At 43.3% G+C, this 21,975-nt stretch overlaps 1 protein-coding gene across 1 annotated transcript in view; it reads left to right on the top strand.

Annotated features, from left to right (window-relative positions):
• LOC138259450 (HHIP-like protein 1) overlaps positions 1-21,975 on the top strand; it is a 214,871-nt gene that overhangs the window by 150,755 nt on the left and 42,141 nt on the right. Inside the window, exon 3 of the mRNA XM_069207201.1 lies at positions 12,925-13,068. Coding sequence (XP_069063302.1) covers positions 12,925-13,068 — 144 coding nt within the window. The remainder of the gene's footprint in view (positions 1-12,924; positions 13,069-21,975) is intronic.

Genomic DNA, 21,975 nt, shown 5'->3' with positions numbered 1-21,975 from the left:
CATTAGCCACAAAAGTGGGGCACTTTTTCTTTCAGTGCCCAGGCCTAATTTTGTTCCCAATCCGACCCTGATTGGTGAGGATAAGAGTGCCTCTTAGGTAGCTCTCAGTACGAGGCCCTTTCACCTCCCAAGCCCTCCCCCCAACATAGTGAAATTTATTTGTAAGTTGGCAGGTATGCTATGTATACATTACAGTCTGGTCATATTGCGAATTCAAAACACACGAATGTTGCAAGGATAGTGATGGATCTCGCCGCCAAGACCTGGAACACCCTCCCCCTTCACTTACGGCAGACCAAGGACCTGCTGACCTTCAGGGGACACCTCAAGACCTGGCTGTTCGTGCAGTAGCAATCCCCCCCCCCCAAGCGCTTTGAGACCCTCGCTGGTAAGTAGCGCAATCTACAAATGTACTGATTGACTGATTGAGTGGGAACATTACATGAGTTTGCCACAGACTGTTTGAATGTGTGTAGATTGTGGTCTGATCACACTGTAGGTTGAAGAATGAATCAACTGTTGTAAAAACATACAGTGATGTGTCAATAGATGTAAACCTTTTTTTGGGAAGATTGACATGGTACATCTCAATATGACTTGACACATATACCTAATGGAATCATACAAAGGAATGCAATTAATTCCATATACACATTTGAATCTAATATAAGTATGAAGCATACAATAAAAAACCATGTGAAACATGTAATTTAATACAGGTCTATGACGTCTTAGTAAGTTATCCACTGTTAAAATGCACTACTTTAAGGCATATTTCTTCATATTCATTTAGACCATTGTTCACTGTGTCCAAAATATGTATCCATTTGCACTCTCTAAGGGTGAGGGTGGCACTGGGATTTCCACCTTTAGGCGTGTGCGTTGCTTTCTCAAGAACCAGCCCTGGTTTTACTAGTCTGATGTTTTGCAGTCCTGACATATTCAGCCAGGTGCGCTCCCTGTCTTTTACAACACACCCGGCAGCAGTGCTGTAGTATTCTTGATTTTATCATTTGTCTTCTTCGTTTCACACAGACTAAGTCACGGGTCACCTCAACATATAGATCACGTCAGTGCTATTGTAATTTGTGAAATCCTTCAGACGGAATCTTCTCCCTTTGATTGTGAATTATTTTGTCTCCTGTGTCTAGTCACAAGCTTTGCACCTACCAAATTTAAAATGGCTCACAATGGCTGTCTATGTTTAAGTGTATGTGCATATTTGGCTGATCAGGAGATCATAGCAAAGCCCTAACCCCTAAATCCTTGATGCTTCTGTCTCTCTTGTAGGCATATAAATGTTTCTCTGATGTATCTAACTCATCCTGGCAGTTGTGTGTTCATGCCATTTTTCACTAGCTAATGGATGAATGAATGACTCTGTGCTGGTCCTCCTTGCCCCTGGCATCGGTGGTATTTTGCGTTGGTTATTTTGGGGTGTAGCTCTTAGAGTAACAGTGTCAATTTCCTTAAGTGCACAATAACATATGAAATTTCCATTTATTATGAGAACAGGCAGGAAGAGCAGTTCCCCAACTGTATTTGATAGGCTCAGTTACTGTAGTGTTTAGTATCTGGGCCTTCTTATATTATTGAAATAATTGGAAAGGCAGTTGTTGGACGGATCTAGTTATGGTTTTTTAGGTTTTGAGTTGCATATGCTTAGTCAGTTAGACTATGGGGATAATACGGTCTCAGCAGAAAAGTGACTGTAATCTGAGGGTCCAAAGAGTCCTGTCTGGGTAGCTCAACGAACATTTTCAAGTCAGTAAGTTGTGTACTGGAGGGTAAAGCACTATCTTTTTTGCAATGCTACCTTTTTATAGTATATGGTCTCTGAAGGCTATGAAACAGTAGAGGAGAAAAAAGGTTTAGCAGTGACAGAAAGGTTTGAATTTGACAAAAACACGGTTTCAGGTAGAGCCTATCGGACAGCCTGCACTGTCTGGTTGCAAAAGACATAGGAGCATATTTTACAAAAAGGCAGCTCCAACCAGTCCCCCACCCTGGGTCATGTTTACAAAGTGACACAATGCTAGGATTGCGTCACTCTGTAACCCCTGCACCACATTATACCTGCATCAGGGATGATATATGCAAGGGGGGCGTTTTCTCCCGCAGGGAGGCCCAAAAACTGGCACGGTGAAATTGACAAGATTTCACTGCGCCATTCTTACATCATTTTTGTTAAAGTGACTCTAGTGCATTAACCTATGGGCCTCCCTGTGCTTTGCTGGACTAGCGCCAACAGTTTTGGAGCTAGTCCAGCACAGTGCCACAATAGCGTCAAAAATTGTCCTAACATGTGCCATGGTGTGCTGTATTGTAAATACAGTGCTATCATGGTGTCATTAGGGGGGCGCACGCCGACCCAAGGAAAATGGCGTATCGGAGCCGATGCGCCAGTTCCCTGTAAATATGCCCCATATTGTGGGTTTACTAAGAACTTGCAGGGGCTTGAAGCCCCCCATTGTTTACCATTAGTTGGCTTTACTGTCACTCTTATTTTGCTTGCTTTATCTTGGATAGCTTTCCTTGTTTCAGCCTGTCCATCTTGTGTATGTACTTATCATGGAGCACACCACCTCATCATCTCTTTGATTGGCTGGCTGGTGTGCTTCATCTCCTAACCTTTAGGAAGCAATTTTTTTCAATTTGTTTAAGCACTCAGTGAGAATGCATGTGTTTTCCAGCTGTCTTCTTCATGTTTTTTTCCTCTTGCCCCCCGTGTTGCTTTCTCTCAATTTGTTTCTCTACTCCCCACCCGCACTCATGTTGCTCCCTCTTGCCCATGTGCTTCTCCTAATGCTCTATGTTCCTCTTTTTCCCTTGTTCTCCCCCTGCTTGCTGTGCTACTTCTCCCCTTCCTGTTGAGATTGCTTTACGCTCACCCCCTGTGTTGTTTTATCACCCAACCTTCTCCCCAACCCACTCATGTTTTAAAAGAGCACTTTCACTTTCCTTTTTTTTAACCGATCCTGGAGGGAAGGCCCGAGGGAAGGGATGTTGATTTGATACTATCAGATAACACACCTGCCAAGTATTTTAGTTCCTGCTCCATCTGGTGCAGGAGGCCCATACTCTTCTGGATGGCCTTGGGGAGTACCTCAAAACCCTTTACCAATGACTGTGAGGTACAGGCGTTGCAGGTAGCAGCTTTCAATGACAGATTGTTTGCCCAAAAAGATTTGTTTAGTGCGCTGTACATGTTGCACTTAACTGAATCTGTTGGGGAACAGTCATCAGGGTTTATGGCAGTTCTCCCAAATAATGGTGCTAGGGTCAAACCCAACGTTAAAGCTGCGGGAAGCACATTCTCCCCCCTCAGGTAGAGCATATGATTTATGGTAAAATCTAGGTATTGCCACCTCATCCTTATTTGCTGTGTCTGAAGGTGAACTCCTTCACCTTTTTGTGGAATAGTAAATACAGTCTAGGGTTGTTGTCATATTGGGGGGAAAACCCCTCCTCTTCCTCTTGGACTGAAGTATGCTAAAAATTCAAGTTGTCCCTTATTAGCTCCAGAAACTAAACTAGATTAACCTTCGCTATATATTTGCCTGATTCAGGGACTTGAACAACACTTCCCGGAGGTGTCCGTGAAAGCAGCCTTGTCTTTAGATGACCTAGGGCCAGATGTATGATCACGGCCCATTGCGATTCGGTAATAGCGATTTTTAAGAAATCGCTATTACCGACTCGCAAAGGGCCATGTATCACATTTGCGAATCTGTAATAGCGATTTCTTTAAAATCGCAAATGCTATTACCGAATCGCAAATTGCAATACCGGCCCCATTCGCAGCTATGGGCCTGTTGGCCCATAGCTGCAAATTTTTTGCATTTCCAAAATTGCGATTTCTGAACCAGAAATTGCAATTTTGGAAATGCAAAAGGCCAGGGTGCTGGGGGCCTAAGGCCCCCTCTCCTGCACCCCAATTCTTTTTTTTTTTAACATGTAAGGTACAAAAGGGCATGTGTGCTTTACATGTTCAATTTAAAAATGCAGTTTTACTGCATTTTTAAATTTTGCACCAGGTTACCACCTGGTTGCAGATCATGGTATTTTGCATGTGCAAAATACCATTCTGCGAAAAATCGCAATTTGCGATTTTTTGCAGCATTGCCTTACGACCTGGATTTTGCGAATCACAAAATCCAGGTCGCAACGCAAAAAATCGCAATGTTTGTGATTTCTTCTTTGTGGTCTGCGAATGCCTTTCATGCATTGCAGACCACTATTTTGCACTCGCAAACGGCCGATTTTACCGTTTGCGAGTGCAAAATATTTTCATACATCTGGCCCTTAATCCCTTTCCTTGCTTTGTCCTTTTGCATAGAGGTTTGATCTTTGGACACCGCTTCCTCAACCATGGTGTAAACTTGTGATGCAAAGAGAAGCACAGGACTCCCTGATCTGTCCGCACATTCCTGCTCGGAGGGAAAGAACAAGCCTGTGTTAGGCATTTATTCTACTGGGCCTCCACCCTTGGCCTGGAGCCACTGGAGGCCTGTTTTGAAAATCCTGAGCCACTACTGGTTCCTCTGTCACTTCCCCAGCTCCCGGAGATCAATAGCAGCAGGCACAGGGGAGCTCAGGAGAGAGAAATAGAGAGACTGAGAGAGCCAGTGAAGGCTGGTTGGAAAGGCAGGTGGTGAGGAAGGGGGAAGTGAGTTGGGCTGGTCTGAGCACTTTTACCAGGGCTCTTTCGTTTCCCTGCCCGGCCTTGGAAAGAAGCATGACCACCAGGGGCAAGAATAGGAGGTAAGCAGAGACAGAAGCACAGTGCAGGGGTGGGGAAACAGAAACTGGAGCAAATAGGGTCGGAATGGCAGCAGGCAGGAGCCGGAGAGAGGGGAAAAGAAAGCGAGGCAGGCCTTGACCTGGCTGCTGGAGTAATAAAAAAAGAGCATGCACACATTACGTAGGTGGCCCACAGGTTGAAGGTGGCCTAATCCCAAGGGGAGTCCATGTTTTGAGCCATAATTGAGGGTACTGGGACTTAACCAGCAATCTAAACATGCATAGTGGCTAAAACACAGAATTTGCTCACAGTATCCTCTGACATGTGGAACACTTGCCAGTTATCTAGAACGAAGAACAGCAGAACAATAAGGAAAGACCTGGTCCAGAGGACTGTGAACAACTAAAGGGGATAGGAAGGAATGTGCATCATGGGATCTGTCGGAAGCTTCATGCTTTTGCCAAGCCCCTAGAACGGAAAAGATTTTATTACTGAGTTCTGTGCACCGAGGATGTGTTAGTCCTTAGAAGCAGGAGCAGACTAGAACAAGATAGGCCCACAGGGGAATGCACAGATTTCAGGTCTGACCATTTTTAGGTCGAAGCCTACCAAACAGTGCAGCTGTTTGGTTTGCTAAAGATATCTTGGAGACATTCAGAAAGCTGACCTAGGAATGCAATCCACCCATTGACTACCATTTGCTTTATGGTTTGTAACTTACCTTTTCTTGCTTTCTCTCTGCTGGCTTTATTTGCTTTAGGCTGTCCAGCTTGAGTTTGCCCCTCCCATTGCCCAAACCTTGTTTACTGTATTCTTCCACAAACTCGCTTTCTGTAAACAGGACTTTAAATCTTGTTCTTATCTTATCCCATTTGCTGTGCATTCATAGATAGAGGTCAAATGTCAGGCTCTGTTTTTTCTAGCACAGAACAAAACACTGCTAATGTTTCAGAAAATATCAGAATTAGTATAAATGAAGCACTTTTTTGTAATTCTGAAGTGTGGAAACAAATATTTGAATACGATCAAAACACATCAATGCATTAAAAGATGCCATTTCCACACACGAGTAAAACCCTATTTCGATGCAAATGTAATGATAATTTCAGTTGAAAATGTATTGTCTGTAATGGCAGTGCGTTACCACACCATGCATACTCCACACTACACCACTCCACTCCAGTCTATGCCCTTCCTCTCCATTTTATGACACTTCACTCTACTCTGCGACATGCCACTCCACTTTCCGCCCCCACTCTAAAACACTCTGCGGCATGCCACTCAACTCCACACTACTTCAATGTATGCCACTCCACAAACCACAGGTCACTCCATTCCACACCCCTCCACTGCACACCACTAGAATTTACCCCACCCCACTCCTATCTATCCCACTCCACTCCACACCAGTGTACCCCAATCTTTCCCACTCCACTCAACCTACCCCACTCTACTCCAATCTACCCCACCCCAATCTGTCCCGCACCACATAACCCAACCTACCCCACTCTACTCCAATCTACCGCACCCCAACTTACCCACCCCAATTTGTCGCACACCACTCCAATCTATCCCACTTTCAGCTACCCCATTTCAATCTACCCCACTCTAGACCAGTCTACCCCACTCCACTCCAGTCTACCCCACTCCACTACGATCCAATCTACCACACTCCACTACAATCTACTGCACTAAAATCTACCCCACTCCACTCTACCCCATTCTACCCCACTCCACTCCAATCTACCCCACTCCACTCCACTCTACTCCTCCACTTCAGTATACCCCACTCCACTCAAGCTAACCCAGTCCACCCACCCCACTCCACCCCGGTCTACCCCACACCACTCAAATCTACCCCAAGTCAATCTTCCCTACTTTAACCCAGTCTACCCTGCTCCACTCCACTCCAATCTACCCTAATCCACTCCACTATGATCCAGTCTACCCCACTCCATTACAATATACCCCACTCCAATCTACTCTATCCCAATCTACCCCACTCTACTCCAGTCTACTCCACTCCACACCAATCTACTCCACTCTAACCCACTCCACTCAATCTTACCCAATCAAAATCACCCCATTCTAATCTACCACACTCCACCCCAATCTAGTGCAGTCTACTCAAATCTACCTCACTCTGCTCCAATCTGCCCAACTCCAATCTACCCCAATCCAGCCACTCCAGTGAATTCCAACCCAGCCAACTCCACTCCAATCTACCTGACTGCAATTCAATCTGCCCCCACTCCACTCTACCCCACTTTACTCTACCCCAGTCGAATTTATCCCACTCCACTTTAAACTCCACTGCAATCTATCCATCTCCTCTCTATAACCTACCCCACTTTACCACAATCTATTCTACCCCAATCTACCACAATCTACCCCACCACACTCCAATCTACCACACTCCAATCCACTCAATCTACCACACTCCAATCTATCCTACTCTACTCTACCACTCTCCATTCCACTCTGCCCAAATCTATTCCATGCCACTTCTCTCAAATCTACCCTACTCCACTCCAATCTTACCCACTACACCCCAATCCATCCCACTCCAATCTATCCCACCCCAATCCAGCCTACATCTACCCCTCCTCAATCTATGCACCCCAATCTAACCCACTCGAATATGTTCCTATCTACTCTGCTCCAATCTACTCCAAGCCACTCCTATCTACCCCACTCTAACCCAATATACCCCACATTGCCCTACTCCACCACACCCTGCTGCAATCTACCCCACCCCACTATACCAGACATCAATCCACCCAACTCCAATGTCCCCAATCCTCTCCAATCTAATCCACTCCAAACTACCCCACACCAGTCACCACTCTTCAATCTACCCCTTTACAATCTACGCCACTCCAATCTACGCCACTCCAGTCTATGCCACTCCAATCTATGCCACTCCAATCTACGCCTTTCCATTCCAATCTACCCTACTGGAATCCACCTAATCTACCCCACTCCACCCTATTCTGCCCCACTACCCTCTACTCCAATCTGCCCCACTCCACTCTTCCCCAATTCATCTCACTCCACTCCAATCTACCCCAACCCACTCTTCCCCAATTCATCTCACTCCGCTCCAATCTCAACTTCACTCCAGTCTGTCCAACTCCACTCCACCCCAATCTACCCCACTCCAATCTACCCACTCCAGTCCACCCAATGTGTTACGCTTCATTCTACTCTACCTAATCTACGCCACTGCACTTCACTCCAGTCTACCACATCCCACACAAATCTACCACATGCCACTCAAATCTTCCCCTGTCCAGCCCACTCTAACCCACTCTGCCCCAATCCACCCAACTCCAGTCTACCCTACCTTACTCTACCCCAAATTATCCTACTCCAGTCTACCCGTTCCAGTCTGCTCCACTCCAATCTACTCTAATCTACTCCATTCCAATCTACTTCACTCCACTCTACCCTGCCCTAACCCATTCGTTCCCACTCCAGTCTACCCCACTCCAGTCTACCTCAACCCACCCCACACCATTCTATCCAACTACACACCATTCTACTCCACTCCATTCTACCCCACTTCACTCCAGTCTACCCCAGTCTACCCCACTCCAAACAACCTCAGCCCTATCCATCTCACTCCAATCTACTCCACACAAATCTACCCCTCTCCACTCCAATCTACCCCTTTCCTCTGCACTCCACTCTTCACCAATCTACCCCGCTCCACTCCAATCTACCCCAATAAACCCCACTCCAGTCTGCCTCTCTCCACTGCAGTCTACCCCACTACACATTAATCTTCCCCACTCCCCCATCCTACCCCACTCCACTCTACTCCAATCTTCCCCAATATACCCCACTCCAAATTACCCTTATCTACCCCTACTCCGTTGCATTCTACTTTACTATAGTTCACCCAATCTACCCCACTCCAATCTACCCTACCCACTACACTACACTCCACTGCAAGCTAACGGACTCTACTCTGGTCTACCCCAGGGTGCAGCGCCACTTTTCTTAAATCAGGCCCCAAGTGTGAAACAAGGGTCATTGGCAGGATGGCGGACTCCACGAAGGATTCTACTCCTAGACCGTCCAACTCATTGGGTGCATGTCACCGTTTGCCATACAATTTCAGAGCCACACTAAACATGTTTATATTTTCGAGGCGTGCAAGAACAAATACCTATAGTCACACAATGTTTGAGTCTATAATTTGTGTAAAAAGTTAATGAGACCAACAATAAAATATCAGGTAAATACTTCCAAAGGCCGAAAAGACACGTTCTTAGAGAACCTTTAAAACAACCACCACAGCAGGTGCTGAAGAGTATCTAACAGAGGAAAATGTGGGCAAAACACAGAAAAGTTAAAGCAAAGAAATAAGGTCTTGGCCAGGGATCTGGTTAATAGAAAACAGGTGCAACCAGGACTACTAATAATTTAGCAAAATGTTTAGTCGAATGAGTCTGTAGAGTACAGATATCGGGACAGAGCTTTTGATGAGAAATTACATGAATCAAGTCCAATGATCACACTCCTTTTACAAACCTATCAGAGACCAACATCCCTCTCAAGTTCACTTTCACAATTCCACTTATGTTGTGTGCATTCTTATTAAATAATACCCATGTTAAGGCATTCTGGTCTGGATTCTTGTGTATTCTTTGTTATCCCAGCAAAAATAAGAGCCAGACTTTCAAAAGGTTAGGCTGCACCCTGTTGCTTGAAAAATACACAGTGCTGTATTAAGCAAATGGGATAAAATTGTGCAGTGCTGTATTGAGTCACAATCATACAAGATGTAGTGATCTTTTGGTAATGCAGTGTTAGTCCAAGGTTAAAGCTTTGCCCATGGTCAAACTGACCTATATTGGCAGGGTCCCTGAAGTTAGGCAGCTTTGCAGTTGAGGTATTTTCCGCATAATTCTGGATTTGTCAAGTGACCCATCGCCTGGGGAATTATTTGCAGCTTTTAATTAAAAAAAAATAGTTTCTATCTTAACGGATCAAAAGTTGTTAAAATGCAGCCACGTGTTGCTGCCAACTGACAAACTCTTCACAAAGGTTGCCTGTTCTTTTTTCTGTCGCTTTTTTGTTATATTTCGGTGTTAAACTGATGCTAATGAGGCAATACCTTTGCCCAGATGTGCTAACCTGTAGAAATGATAAAATAATAAAGTAAAACTTTCTCCAAATATCCTGCATTACTCCACAGAATTCAGCTTTATTTGCCACATAATTTAGTCAACCCTGTCACATATTTTGTCCTCTTCTGCTACATAATCCTAGTGACCCTGTCAGTAGGGCAAACTGACAGTGCCAGATGGCTGGTCTGATAGGTCAGTGTGTGGGCTGTTTTTATGGCTGTTTGTAGATCTGCTATATGGTCTAGTAGACCAGTTTTTACTGTTGTTTTTCTAATGTTGCCACCAACAGTGCCTGTAACAAAATCAAACCCTGCAGTCTACGTTGCAAAACACATACACAGTGTGTCTTTAGAAGTGCAAAACTGTCCCAGTTTACAAATGTAGGCCATTTATTTAACTATCTGATTCACCAATGTAACCAATGTTATTATTTTATACCGGTGCTAAGGCCCAGGACCTATTTTCTGTCCCAGGCCGACCGTGGCTTTGCCAGTGAAACAAAGCCGAGCAAGCAGTGTCTTGCTTGAGATTTACACTTGAGGCACACCTTCCAGCAGACATTTCCCCTCACAGACAACCGCTAGGGTGAGTAGCATAAAATATGTAATTTCACAGAAATCACACATGGTCTACATAGAATTAATTCATATTATTGGACTTCTCTGTTGTATGCGCCTTGCTTCATTTGGCTTTGTGTAGAATCCTATGGGATGTTTGCAATGGCACTGCCCCATGATGTCTATTTTGTAAAACCAGCAGTTCATGGCCTGCAACACAATGCTAGAGTTGGACTGGCTTATCGGGCAATCAGGCAATGCACAATAGGCTGGTCTGAGAGGTCAGTATGTGGGGTGGTTTTTGGGCTGTTTTGGGGCCTGATTTATGATCTTCTGGGCCGGTTTTTAGGTTGACCATAGCAGCGCAAAAGCGCTACTTTTCGATGTGTTGTTAGCTATCTGTGGGCTTTAACCACGCCCACCTCACACCCATCACTTTCATTGGTTCTTGGGCTTGCCTTGCAAAAATCACTTGATGTCATTGGTAAATGCTATACTTTTGTCCCTCCTTGGGGAAGTTTTGTTACCATCTTGCAGGTTGACCCTGTTACGTGGATTATTGCACCATTGCCGATATACTTCAGTGAGGGCGAACTTCTTTTTTATTTTGTCCCTCCCTTTGTTCTTCATGATCATGGCCTTTGAAGTTGCAACAGCGCAAACTCGATCTGCTGGATTGGAGCGCTTTGCATCACCACCAGTTAAGTCACCTACTTCCCTTTCTGCTGCTCTCATTCTTTACTGTGACCTTCAGAACACATCAGCCACTACAAATTGGCATTAATTTAATCCTCTTGGAATTCTGAAACAGCATTTCCCACTCGTTTTATTACACTTGTGGTGCCTGCTTCACGCCCTCTGCACTTCCCATTTTCTGACCCTGAAAACACATTTACCACCCTACTTAAAACTGTTTCTCTTTAACACGGGTACTGCAATCAAGAATGGCATGAAATCTTCCATTGATTTGTTTCTTTATATCTACTGCCACCTAGTTCTGGTGTGTGTTTGCATTGTATTCTTTGTCGTCATTTTGCTGGTCATTCAAAAGCTGTAGGTCGATCAGTCCTTTAGAACTGCTTTAAATTTTTTGTGCCACATACTAATTAAAACAAAGTTCCTGGTGCATTCTTGGGATGGAACCGACTTAAAAGATGCAATGACAGCATTTATTCCTTATTGAAGGTCCGACGTTTCGGTAAAACAGTAAAAAGTTAATTGATTTGTCAGCAAGTATGATTTTTGTTGTAATGCTGTTGCCCAACAGCAGTGAGTTTTTGCATTCATGTCACAGTTACTCTATCATTCGTGTGCAGTTAAGGGTGGGGGTTTATTCATTATTTTTTTTATTCACTTCTTTTTTAAATAGTGGCAGAGCCATGGTGTAGCTTTTTATTTGCCCAGTCATCTTGTGAGATTCTGGTGTGAACAGTGATGTGGCTTAGATAAGGACGTTTTTTGTGGGTCCAGCGGCTGCCTTGGGCAAGCTCACTATATGGCTTTTTTGTAGTTGCATGGCACTGCTTTTATTTTTAGTTACAAGAACCACTGGTGGTGCCAAACAAAGTTGGGTGATCAGGTCTTAAGTGCACCACACATAGAAGAAGGAGGTAAATGGAAGTGCTATAGTTATATGCAGGGCCACTGGAATTAGGTGGCAGGAAAAGACCAAATTATGAGGCAGGGCTGGCTAAGTTTATGTGGCAAGAAAAGTCCAGTTATGCTTTTACAACGCCAATAGCTCTAACTCAAGCAAATGCGAGACCTATTGCATTGCAAATGCTTGTTACTGTTGATTTCCCTGGTATTAGAACAAACATTGCCTGAAACAAACTCAAATCCATGCAATCTTCCATAACTTGCAAAACTCTTATACATCGTGTCTTTACAAGTTAAAAAATTCTCCCAGTTTGAAAACCTAGGCCACTTTTTTATCTATCCATTTCAGCAATTAGAACCACTTGTATTTTGGTGCCCATGCCTATTTTTCATCACAGTTTGACCCTTCACAATGCTGTTTCAGTGTTGTGTTCGCATCAACTTTCTATGCACCAATCTGCGTACTGAAGTTGATTGATATAGGTGTTTGTGCCATTTTGCATCACTTAGCACCCTTCTGTTTCACACTAGTGCCTGCTTTAAAGTGAAGTAAATCTGACCCTCTGTCGCAAACTGGATTCCTTATTTGCGTAACATTTTTTGAGTTGTTATTAATGTGGCAAATCACGGATCACACAAGGGCTCCATATGAAAAATACATTTGATATATACCTAGGAACTTCAAAATGCATAATTGGATATATTTTAAGCTAAAAGGCCACCCATTTCAAAGCTGGAAGATGCTTAGGTACTACCATTACATTTTGTACTCAAGTAATGTGCAATCATTTTTGCATTTGGTTAATTCTAATTTTAATCTCCCCTGGTACTACCCAGACAGAACAGTTTAGTGCTCTCATGTTATGCCTTTACTATTTGTTCTCAGGATTATCCTGGAGGTCCCTGAGCCGGCGTCCAATCACAATGGAGGACAGCTGCTCTTTGGCTACGACGGCTTCCTGTACATCTTCACCGGAGATGGGGGGCGAGCTGGAGACCCCTTTGGAGAGTTTGGCAATGCCCAGAACAAGTAAGTGACGGAAATTAAAAGGGCCTGATCTTTCCCATAACAGGAAAATCTAAAATGTTGGATCAATTGTGTCACCAAGGATCTTCACATGATTTGGATTTGTAGTGATCTTTAGGAATTTTGAATGAATAATACATCATTCCATTACAAATAAAGAGGTTTATGTGGGGTGTGAAGGAAAATAAACAGGTATAAAGGAAAGGCAATATGGTGTGAAATTTGTGACACGAGGTGGAAAAAAGGCAAAAAAAGCAACAAATAGAACAGATACAATCTGGCTATCTATAATCAGGTATAGGATAGGATAGGATATAAATAGGTGTGAAAGTTGTACCCATAAGCAGGGTTAGGACAAACCAGCAGAAAACCTAGGTACTCTAGTGGTAAGTCTAACAGTTACCGGCAAGGAGTTACCACATTAATAGGTAGCAGTGGTTACAAAGTGCACGTCCTGAAGAACAGTGTTGTGGTAAAAGTAATCATAGCATGATACTGAAACACACAAATATAAAGTCTAAGTGATTGAATAGACAAGTCGTCTTCAACTGATTAGTTAGTACTAGTGATTCATTGACAAAATGTCTCAAGTGATCACAAAAACTCTTGAATGGAAATTCATACAAAGAAGAAGCTGGGAGCCAGAACTTGTTTCATCCTTGAAAAGCTTTTTCAAGGATGCAGGCAGTACCAGGCAGGAATGTTTGGGCAACCCAAAAAGAGACCTACATGCTACTGTAGAAGGATAAGAGTCCTACTCTGAAGCGTAGTAATGGTAGCCCATGACAGAATGTAGACACTACAGCAGTAGGTCTGAGGGGCCTACCAAAAGCTGTGTAAGGTAGACACAGGATTCACCCTAACAACTCAAATAGAAGTGGGCCAGTGGGCTCTCCTGTGGTACTCACACTCCGAGACACCAATACATTTAGGTGACAAAAGTATGATACTTACTTGTTTTATAGGTGATTCAGATTCCTGTTGGGGGGAGTGGGATGTAGAGGGACAGAGATTTTCACAATTGACCTTTTCTTGGCTCTAGCAGGCCCGATCAAGAAAGTGGTGACACCATGTCAATATTGTTTTGCTTAAATGTACTTATGCATTTTAAATTTATCCATATATGAAGGGTGATTTTATGTTAATGTTTGGTCACAGTTAGTGATTCACGCATTATAGATAATCTTAGTTAGAGTGTGCTCACGGTAGGTTAGCCATATTTAATGACGGCCTCTGTTTGACAACTCATGCTAACCTTTGGATTACCTTTGGAGGCTGTATGTTATTTCGCTGTTTCTCTCATTTGAGGATCCACTCTCTAAACTGTCATAGGTTGAATAAAGAATTGTCTGTGTTCTGTTTCATGAGAAGTGTTTATTATTGATGGTTTCACCAGAAGTGAATAATGTGTTTCTTACACTTTTACGTGGGATGGCCTGACCCTGAAGTATCATCCTATATGAGAGATCTCCTGAAGGCCGTGTAACTGTGAACTTTCTTAGTGTGATACCTGGGAAGGAGGCTGACACCTCAGTATCTCTAGATGCTGTCTTTTGATTGGCGCCTTCATCTTTGGAACCGTTTGGAGTTGTACTTCACTTTAGAAATCATATGTTTAGTTGTGCACTGCTGAGATAGTTATATTCATATTGTTTCCCCTGCTCCTGATATGGGATGCCACTCTCTATTTTCTTGAGACTCCACGTCAATTTCGTCCCTGCTCAAAGAGTTAGACTCACAAGCAAATTCCTTTCTCAGTTTCTGACTGCATCTTAATTTGTTTCTGCCTTTTAGAGGCTTTACTTGCTAACACCTGCTGGTCTACATTTCCTCAATTTTATTTGAATCCTCAGTAGGGCATTTCCCTTCAGGAAAAACTTACTTAATTTGACTTGCATATACTGATCTTTAAATAGCTTGCTTTTGTATTTTCTAATCGACATGCTTTACATTATACCAAACTATGCTGTAATGAGGTGATCATTGATTTATGACTAATCTGAAACGATTTACGTTTCAAGTTTGCTAATCTTCTTATAAACCTTCATGGTTTGCCAATCTACTCCTCTCCGTCATTATTATGGAGCCTAATGTGCTTCACTGTCATTAATGTATTGTTCGTAAACTGATGTTTAGGCTCAATTCAAAGGTTCATCCACTTAAGTGCAGCTTGTACATCAATTTGGTCCAACGATTTGCTTGGTGCAAACCCATCCCATGTTGCTTCTGAAGGCCCGACAGTATGACATCATTCAGTAACTACCCTTTACCTAAATGCCCAGGTTGGATGCCATGGCTTGGGAATTACTACCTACCCGCAGTCATGCCTTAGTGGTTAGAGTCTTCCTTGGTGTGGGTCGAGCCTGGGAGGAGAGAGAGAAATGGAAGAAAACAAAATCATGCAGAGGAAAAAGGAATGCAAGAAGCAGGCAGACAAAACCTATACAAGGATTAATATTACCACATTAAAAAAACTGCTCCAGCAACACTATTTACTCAAAAACCTGAGGGTTAAAAACAGCTTGCTCAAATACAGAACTTTGGGCCTGCCATTAAGCTTGATGTCCTAGTCCAATGTACCCCCTTGAGTATCCTGATGATTTTGGTGAATACTCATTAGGTAGGGAACTACACACATTTTAAACCCCACAAATATTGATGGGGTATGTTGGCTTTGTTGGTATCCAGTGCTCACAAAGTTAGTTGCACCAAAAGTAAAGTATTGTTACCAGTGGCGTAGCGTGGGGGGTGTAGGGGGGGCCTGCCGCACCGGGCGCAACATCTGGGGGGGGGCGCGCTCGCACTCGCGAGTGCTAAAATCCACAGGTTAGGGGGCGCAAATTACTTGCCTTGCCCCGGGTGCTGACAACCCACGCTATGCCACTGATTGTTACTCAAACTGCACAGAGGCGCTGTATGTAGTGACTGCCAGAATTGTCTTTTAGGAAGGTTATAGGTACATGCTCAGAATTATTTCTCATAGCTTATCCCATGTTCGAAAGCTACACAGAGTCCACTGCACTAGAGTGATTTTGTACAAAGACAATTGGCAAAACCGAGCCTTGGGTTAATTCGCGGTACATGGCAAACTGGGAGACAAAACATATGGCTAAGGTCAAATCCCTAACATGATGCTCTGGGAGACACTAATTCGACATCAAGTAACCTGCTATGTTTATAGCTGGGTTATACTAACATTACTGATACATTGGCCTGTGTGGACTTTTATTCTGGATCAAACTCAGGTCTAATCCTTTGGGTAGATTTCGAAGTAAATTACTAACAGATGTGTAAAAATGAGCCAGACATTTAACTTCCAATGGATGAGTTATGCTAATACAAAGAAACTCAAAGAACAGAGAACAAACAAACTTAACCTTTGAAACTACTTAAGTCCCAGGCTCTGATAGAAGAGTAGGGTTGTTATTTTAGAAGAAGATGTTGTAGGGCTAGGGTGACTTTTGAAGATAATCCAAATATAATTATTTTTTTTAACTAATCAGCATTTTGCAGATTTGTAAAATTGGAAGATGGCAAATAGAATTTGCTTTCCCTACATTTTGTGCTCTTTAAAGTCTGAATCCAAAGAAGCAATGGTGTATATTTCACGAAACACACACAGGGTGACAGTAACTGTGTTGACAATTCTCCTGGTCATTTTCATAATCTGCCTGTTAGTAGGCTTGAATTCTCCTGTTGAACATGGTTCCCCTAAAGTTAAGACTTATTCCACTCATTTAGACCAGTAGTATAGATTCAATATGATGATTTTGCATGGAGATAGTTCCCACAGGAATTGCATAAACAATGTATTTTTTAACTTGTTGCATGGGTATTCCACAGTCATGCCTATGTGTGATTGTTATATTTGTGCCTATTTGCCTGCATCTACTGTGTACAGATGGAGAAGGTCCTTTATCCTTTTTTTCTTTTTTTGCACTTCTGCATCTCTAATTTGATGATGTCATCGCTGCAGGTGTGCTGAAAGCCACAGACATGATGAACTGTCAGCCAGATAGGGAGGAGTGCTCGTTGTGATTGCTTTGTAGATGATGCAGCAGGTTTTGAAGATGATGCAAGCTGGCAAGGGCAACCAGAGGAGCCACTAGAGGGTGGATGAAGTGGCCCTTGATGAAGCTTGTTTCTACATGTCAGATGCCCTTTACGGGACCAGTGTGCAGTCTAGGAGGCCATGGAGTAGGGCATTGTAACCTTCATGGTGTCCATATAAGGGCTTGATCAGCAGTTCTGATGGTGCTTTCTGGGAGGAATGGTTTCCCTTTCTTTAGTAGAGGGAGCTGATACCAGACTACCTTAGCTTCCTTGGCAGTGTGTTTCTTAAGGGTAAGATCTGAGGCCACAGTAAATCCGAAAGGCTTGCCACTGGGTGAAAGTTGGGGTTTCAATCTGGTAGATTCATGTTGTTGAGCCATGTTTGGAATGGTTCTTGCTTTTGTTCATGGTGAACACCAGGAATTCTATTTTGATGGGATTGAAGTTCAAGCAGGTGCTGGACATCCTGGTCTAGATGAGGTGTAAGCAGTGTTTGAAGTACTGGATGCCTGGAGCAGAGGAGACCTTCAGTACATGTATGTATTGTCCACATATTTGTGAATTTTAATACTATCTGCGAGTCGAGGCCCAAAGGCTCCATGGAGAGGTTGAGGATGACCTGGGGAAAGATAGAACCCTAGGGAACCTCACCAGTATTCTGGATCCTCTGAAAACTGGAGGTGACCATGTGAATGAACTAGGGTAGGATTGATAGGTAGGAAGAGAGCCAAATAGGGACATTTCCATATAGTCTTATTCAAGACTTCAGGGGGTGGATAAAAGTGGGGTGGTTTACAATGGTGAAGGCAGCTTAGAGGCCCAGTAATATAAGGAGACCATGCTCATCCATATTTAAGTTTGGGTAAACCAGCTATGATAGTTTAATAAATATAAGTCATATGATGAGGTTGGTACATTTTTACAAGTGTTTTGATGATAAGTGCTGCTTATGTTTCCTAGTATTTTGAAACAAAATGTAAGCTGATTCTGTGAATTTATAGAATTTTAGTTGCCAGAGTCCAAACATTAGCATTTATTTCTCAGTGTTTTCAAAGGTATGGGAAATAATGTGATTTGTTCAGTGAAATGTCATGAAATTCCACAAAGAAATCATAAAGGAACATGAAATTATGCATTTAGAGTTAAATGTCGTTTTCCATTATCGTATATTACTTTTTCATCCAAACCCACACTTTGTGTAAAAAACAAAAAAGTATTGTCAGATACTGATAGGAGACTTTTTTAAACAGGAAACGTCTCTTGGTGAGCCATTTTCTGTTTAAACAAGGCTCATGCATGTACAGATTAAACAAAAATGCATAATGCATTCACAATGGAAAAATTCAGGAATTTTACGAATTTCACCTGCTTAATTCAAGTTTTCCCTGCATAACTAAAATATCACCCTGGCCTAACTTCGAATTATGAAGTATCTTCTTCAGAACAAGAGGGCAATATGATTACATTCGTCCATGTTCTCAATTTGAAACCGTAGAAAACAAACAAAATTCAACGAAATACTGTAAAGTAAACTTCATGTGGAACATAACAAGCAAATGTGTAATAATTGTGCAGGCTAACTGGTAATAGGGGCTACAAAGTACTGCTAGTAACCCAAACTGCCTAGAAACCCTGGGAAAAAACCTTAGGATAGAACTAGAAAGGAAAGAGCCAACTACAAAACCATCAGGGATTAAACCCATAGTAATGTTGGAAAAGTCGGACAGACTCACGTACTGTGCAACCTGAACTTCTACATAAAAGCCTCAGGCTAAAAAGAAACTTCTAAGAATAATTCGAACAGTACATTGATCCAATCAGCAAAGTTATTTTCAACTCCAACATTCACATATAAGAGCACAGAATTAAGTACCGATGGATTTGATAGTATAGCTCACTTACTACAGTCTAAGATATGGACACAAAACAAACCTACAATGGCCAAATATACTATACCTTTCTCTCACGTTACATCAGAGCGATAATAATGAAGGATCCCAGCCGAAATCATTGCACAATTAGTGAAATCTATTGATATATACTTTGACACATTCATCCACAAACAAAATAAATAAATGCACCCATAGCAAGGTGATCAAACCCACAGGTGGACTGATGCTGCATGACACTGCCAGTCATCACTAGACAACTAAGTCAGTTTTTTACTAAATGCCGGTTGGTAACTGAAGATTTTAGACCACTTGGAAAACGTTAAACAATAATGGATGATGCTACCGGTTATACATTATTTTCTATTCCTGCTGTCCAACACTATATCCGTAAAAATCAAAACTCAACCTTCTATGGTGTTTATCTTGAGGTGCTGCTGCCAAACACATAATAGAAGATGTGTTAAGCTAGAACTTCCATAGACAATAGACCTTCCTGAGAGTTATTTGCTTTTCCTAATGCCCCCTACATTCAATAAATTAATCAATAAAGTATTTACAGAGTGTAGCTTGTCACCCATGAGGTGGAGGTCTTTCAGGTGCTGGGAGATTTGGGCTTTCTTGGGCAGGTCGAAAATCAGTCTGTCCTTAACCTTCTTAGGTTCAGTTAGGGGTTGTTGTTGTTGCCCTTGCATCCAACCCTGAGAGCGGGCATAGTCAAATAGTTGTCCCGAAAAAGGACCCAACGCTCTGACCAGGGCGTCGTTTACCGACTGTTGGACCCTGGTGTCAAGGGCTTCCACTAGATCTACCTCTAGTTGGTTGCCCAACTCCTCTGTATAATATTCTGTATCCTGGTCTTCCCATTGAGCCATGATGGGAGAGTTTTTAATTCAAAATTGCCTTTAACAAGTAAATAACTTGAATGTTAGGAGTTGTAAATGGGGGAGTGCAAAAACCCCAAAATTCAGGCTAGGAGTAAAAAAGGCCCTTAATTAGAATGTGGAGGGAGCAGCCTGAAGGCACTCTAGGCTGAAGCCTAGTTTGATTTTACAACCCAGTCAGTTCAGAGACTGCTGGGCGTCAGGGAGCAAGTAGGGAGGTTTTTTGGGGTCCCCGGTGCACTTGCGCTGCAAATCCACGAAGCCGATCCTTTCAAGTCAAAAGCGAAAGTGAGATCGGCTCGTGGAAGCGCGCGCGCGCACTTTGAAATAGAAAGGAGACTGCAAAAGCAGTTCCACTCCCGCTCCTACTCCACTGTAAAAACGGGCATTAAAATTTTAGCAGACGCTAAGCATAACGAGCGAGTACAATCGCTACATACACATAAACAATAGCGCGCTGAATCGCGACGCACAAGCAATTATAAATACAGTACAAAAATCAATCAATGTAACCTCAAATATTGGAGAGAAATAATTTGTGTACTTATCTGCTGTGAAGCAGCAAAGAAAGAGGAAGTGACATCATGGGTCAAAGGACTTGTTACAGAGGACATGGATAGTGATTGGACCATGTGATAGGATGTTATGGCATCATGGGATGTGTAGTTTTTTCTTTTACTTGTATTTGATTGGCTGCTGTTTAAGTCAGTAAAGAAAGAGAAAGCATAATCCTCGCCTCCGTGTCCTTAATAGAATTGAAAATTCTTGACGCGATAGCTAGAAAATATTTTACTCCCTCTTTGCTGCTCTGATCTGTTGGTGGTAGACGTTGAGGGCTGATTTGTAAGTGGCTCTGTCAACTTTGTTCTTGCTGGTGCGCCATCTTCTCTCAGGTTGTTTGCATCTGCATTTGGTCTTGCTGAATTCCTGGGTGTACCAAATGGCTTGCTTGGCTGGTCTGTGAGCTTTAGCTGGTTTGGTGGGAGCGACTTGGTCAGCAGCATTGGTGATCCAGTCTTTGACGTTCTGTACCATGTGGCCCTGGTTTGGGGGAGTAGTTGAGCTGAGTGGCACAGAGGGCGTCAATCCATTGTTGCTGAGAGACCTTGGTCCAGCTGCGGAAAGGTGCACTATGGAGGTTAGGGATGGCACTGGTGCGTCCGGTGATGGTGAAGTGTACAATGGAGTGGTCTGACCAGGTGAGGTCCGAGGTGTGCGTGTACCTAATTCTGTTGCTACCTGAGAAAATAGGGTCCAGTATGTGACCTACAATATGCGTGAGGTCAGTGACTAACTGCTTAAGGCTGATGTTGTCCAGTCTTTCCAGGAGGTTGGTGGTGTTGGTGTTGGTGTTGGTGTTGGTGGGGTCATCTAGGTGGACATTGAGGTCTCCCAGAAAGTTGTAGTTTTCGGATTCTATGTCAAGAGGAGTGATGAATTTAGCAATGGCGTTGCTATTTCCAGTCCATGGTCCTGGTGGTATGTCAGCAAGGGTACCTTTGACGGTGGTGTTATTGTTGTGTGGAGCTGGAAGTTCATGTGTTCCATGATTGGGGTGGTCTGGTCGTCAGTGATTGTGCAGGAGATCAACTCCTTGTGTATGATGGTGATGCTGCCTTCATGCTTGTTGGTGAGATCCTGGTCGTCCATCTTGTAACCAGTGGGCATTGCTGTGGTGATGTCCGGTGTGGAAGCTCGGGTGATCCGGGTTTCGGTGATGAAGGTTATGTCGGGGTGAGGGAGGAGGGGGTGTCCCAGATTTGGGTGGCATGCTTGCAGGGGGATCTGACGTTGAGTAAGATGCAGCTGAGTTGGCCCGGTGTGGTCTTGGTCGGTGCTGATGGCGAAACAAGGAATGCTGTGGGGGTACTTGGTCCTGGCGTGGAGGTGAAGCGGCAGTTGAATGGTCCTGCTGTGGTGCAAAGCAGTGCCAGATAGCATTTGCTGATATAAATTGACATTTAGGACCTCAGAGAGTGCTAGCTTAGACAGGCATTCAGATTTGGAAGGGTTTCTGACAATTGACATATTTCTGAAGCTTCACTATACATTACAGCTTCTAATCGGCAACCTTTCCTGCCAGT

The sequence above is a fragment of the Pleurodeles waltl genome, chromosome 9 (genome assembly GCF_031143425.1).
Source record: "Pleurodeles waltl isolate 20211129_DDA chromosome 9, aPleWal1.hap1.20221129, whole genome shotgun sequence".
In the NCBI taxonomy this organism is placed as follows: Eukaryota; Metazoa; Chordata; class Amphibia; order Caudata; family Salamandridae; genus Pleurodeles; species Pleurodeles waltl.
The sequence above is the reverse complement of the archived record's forward strand: the minus strand, read 5'-3'. Positions and strand labels throughout refer to the sequence as shown.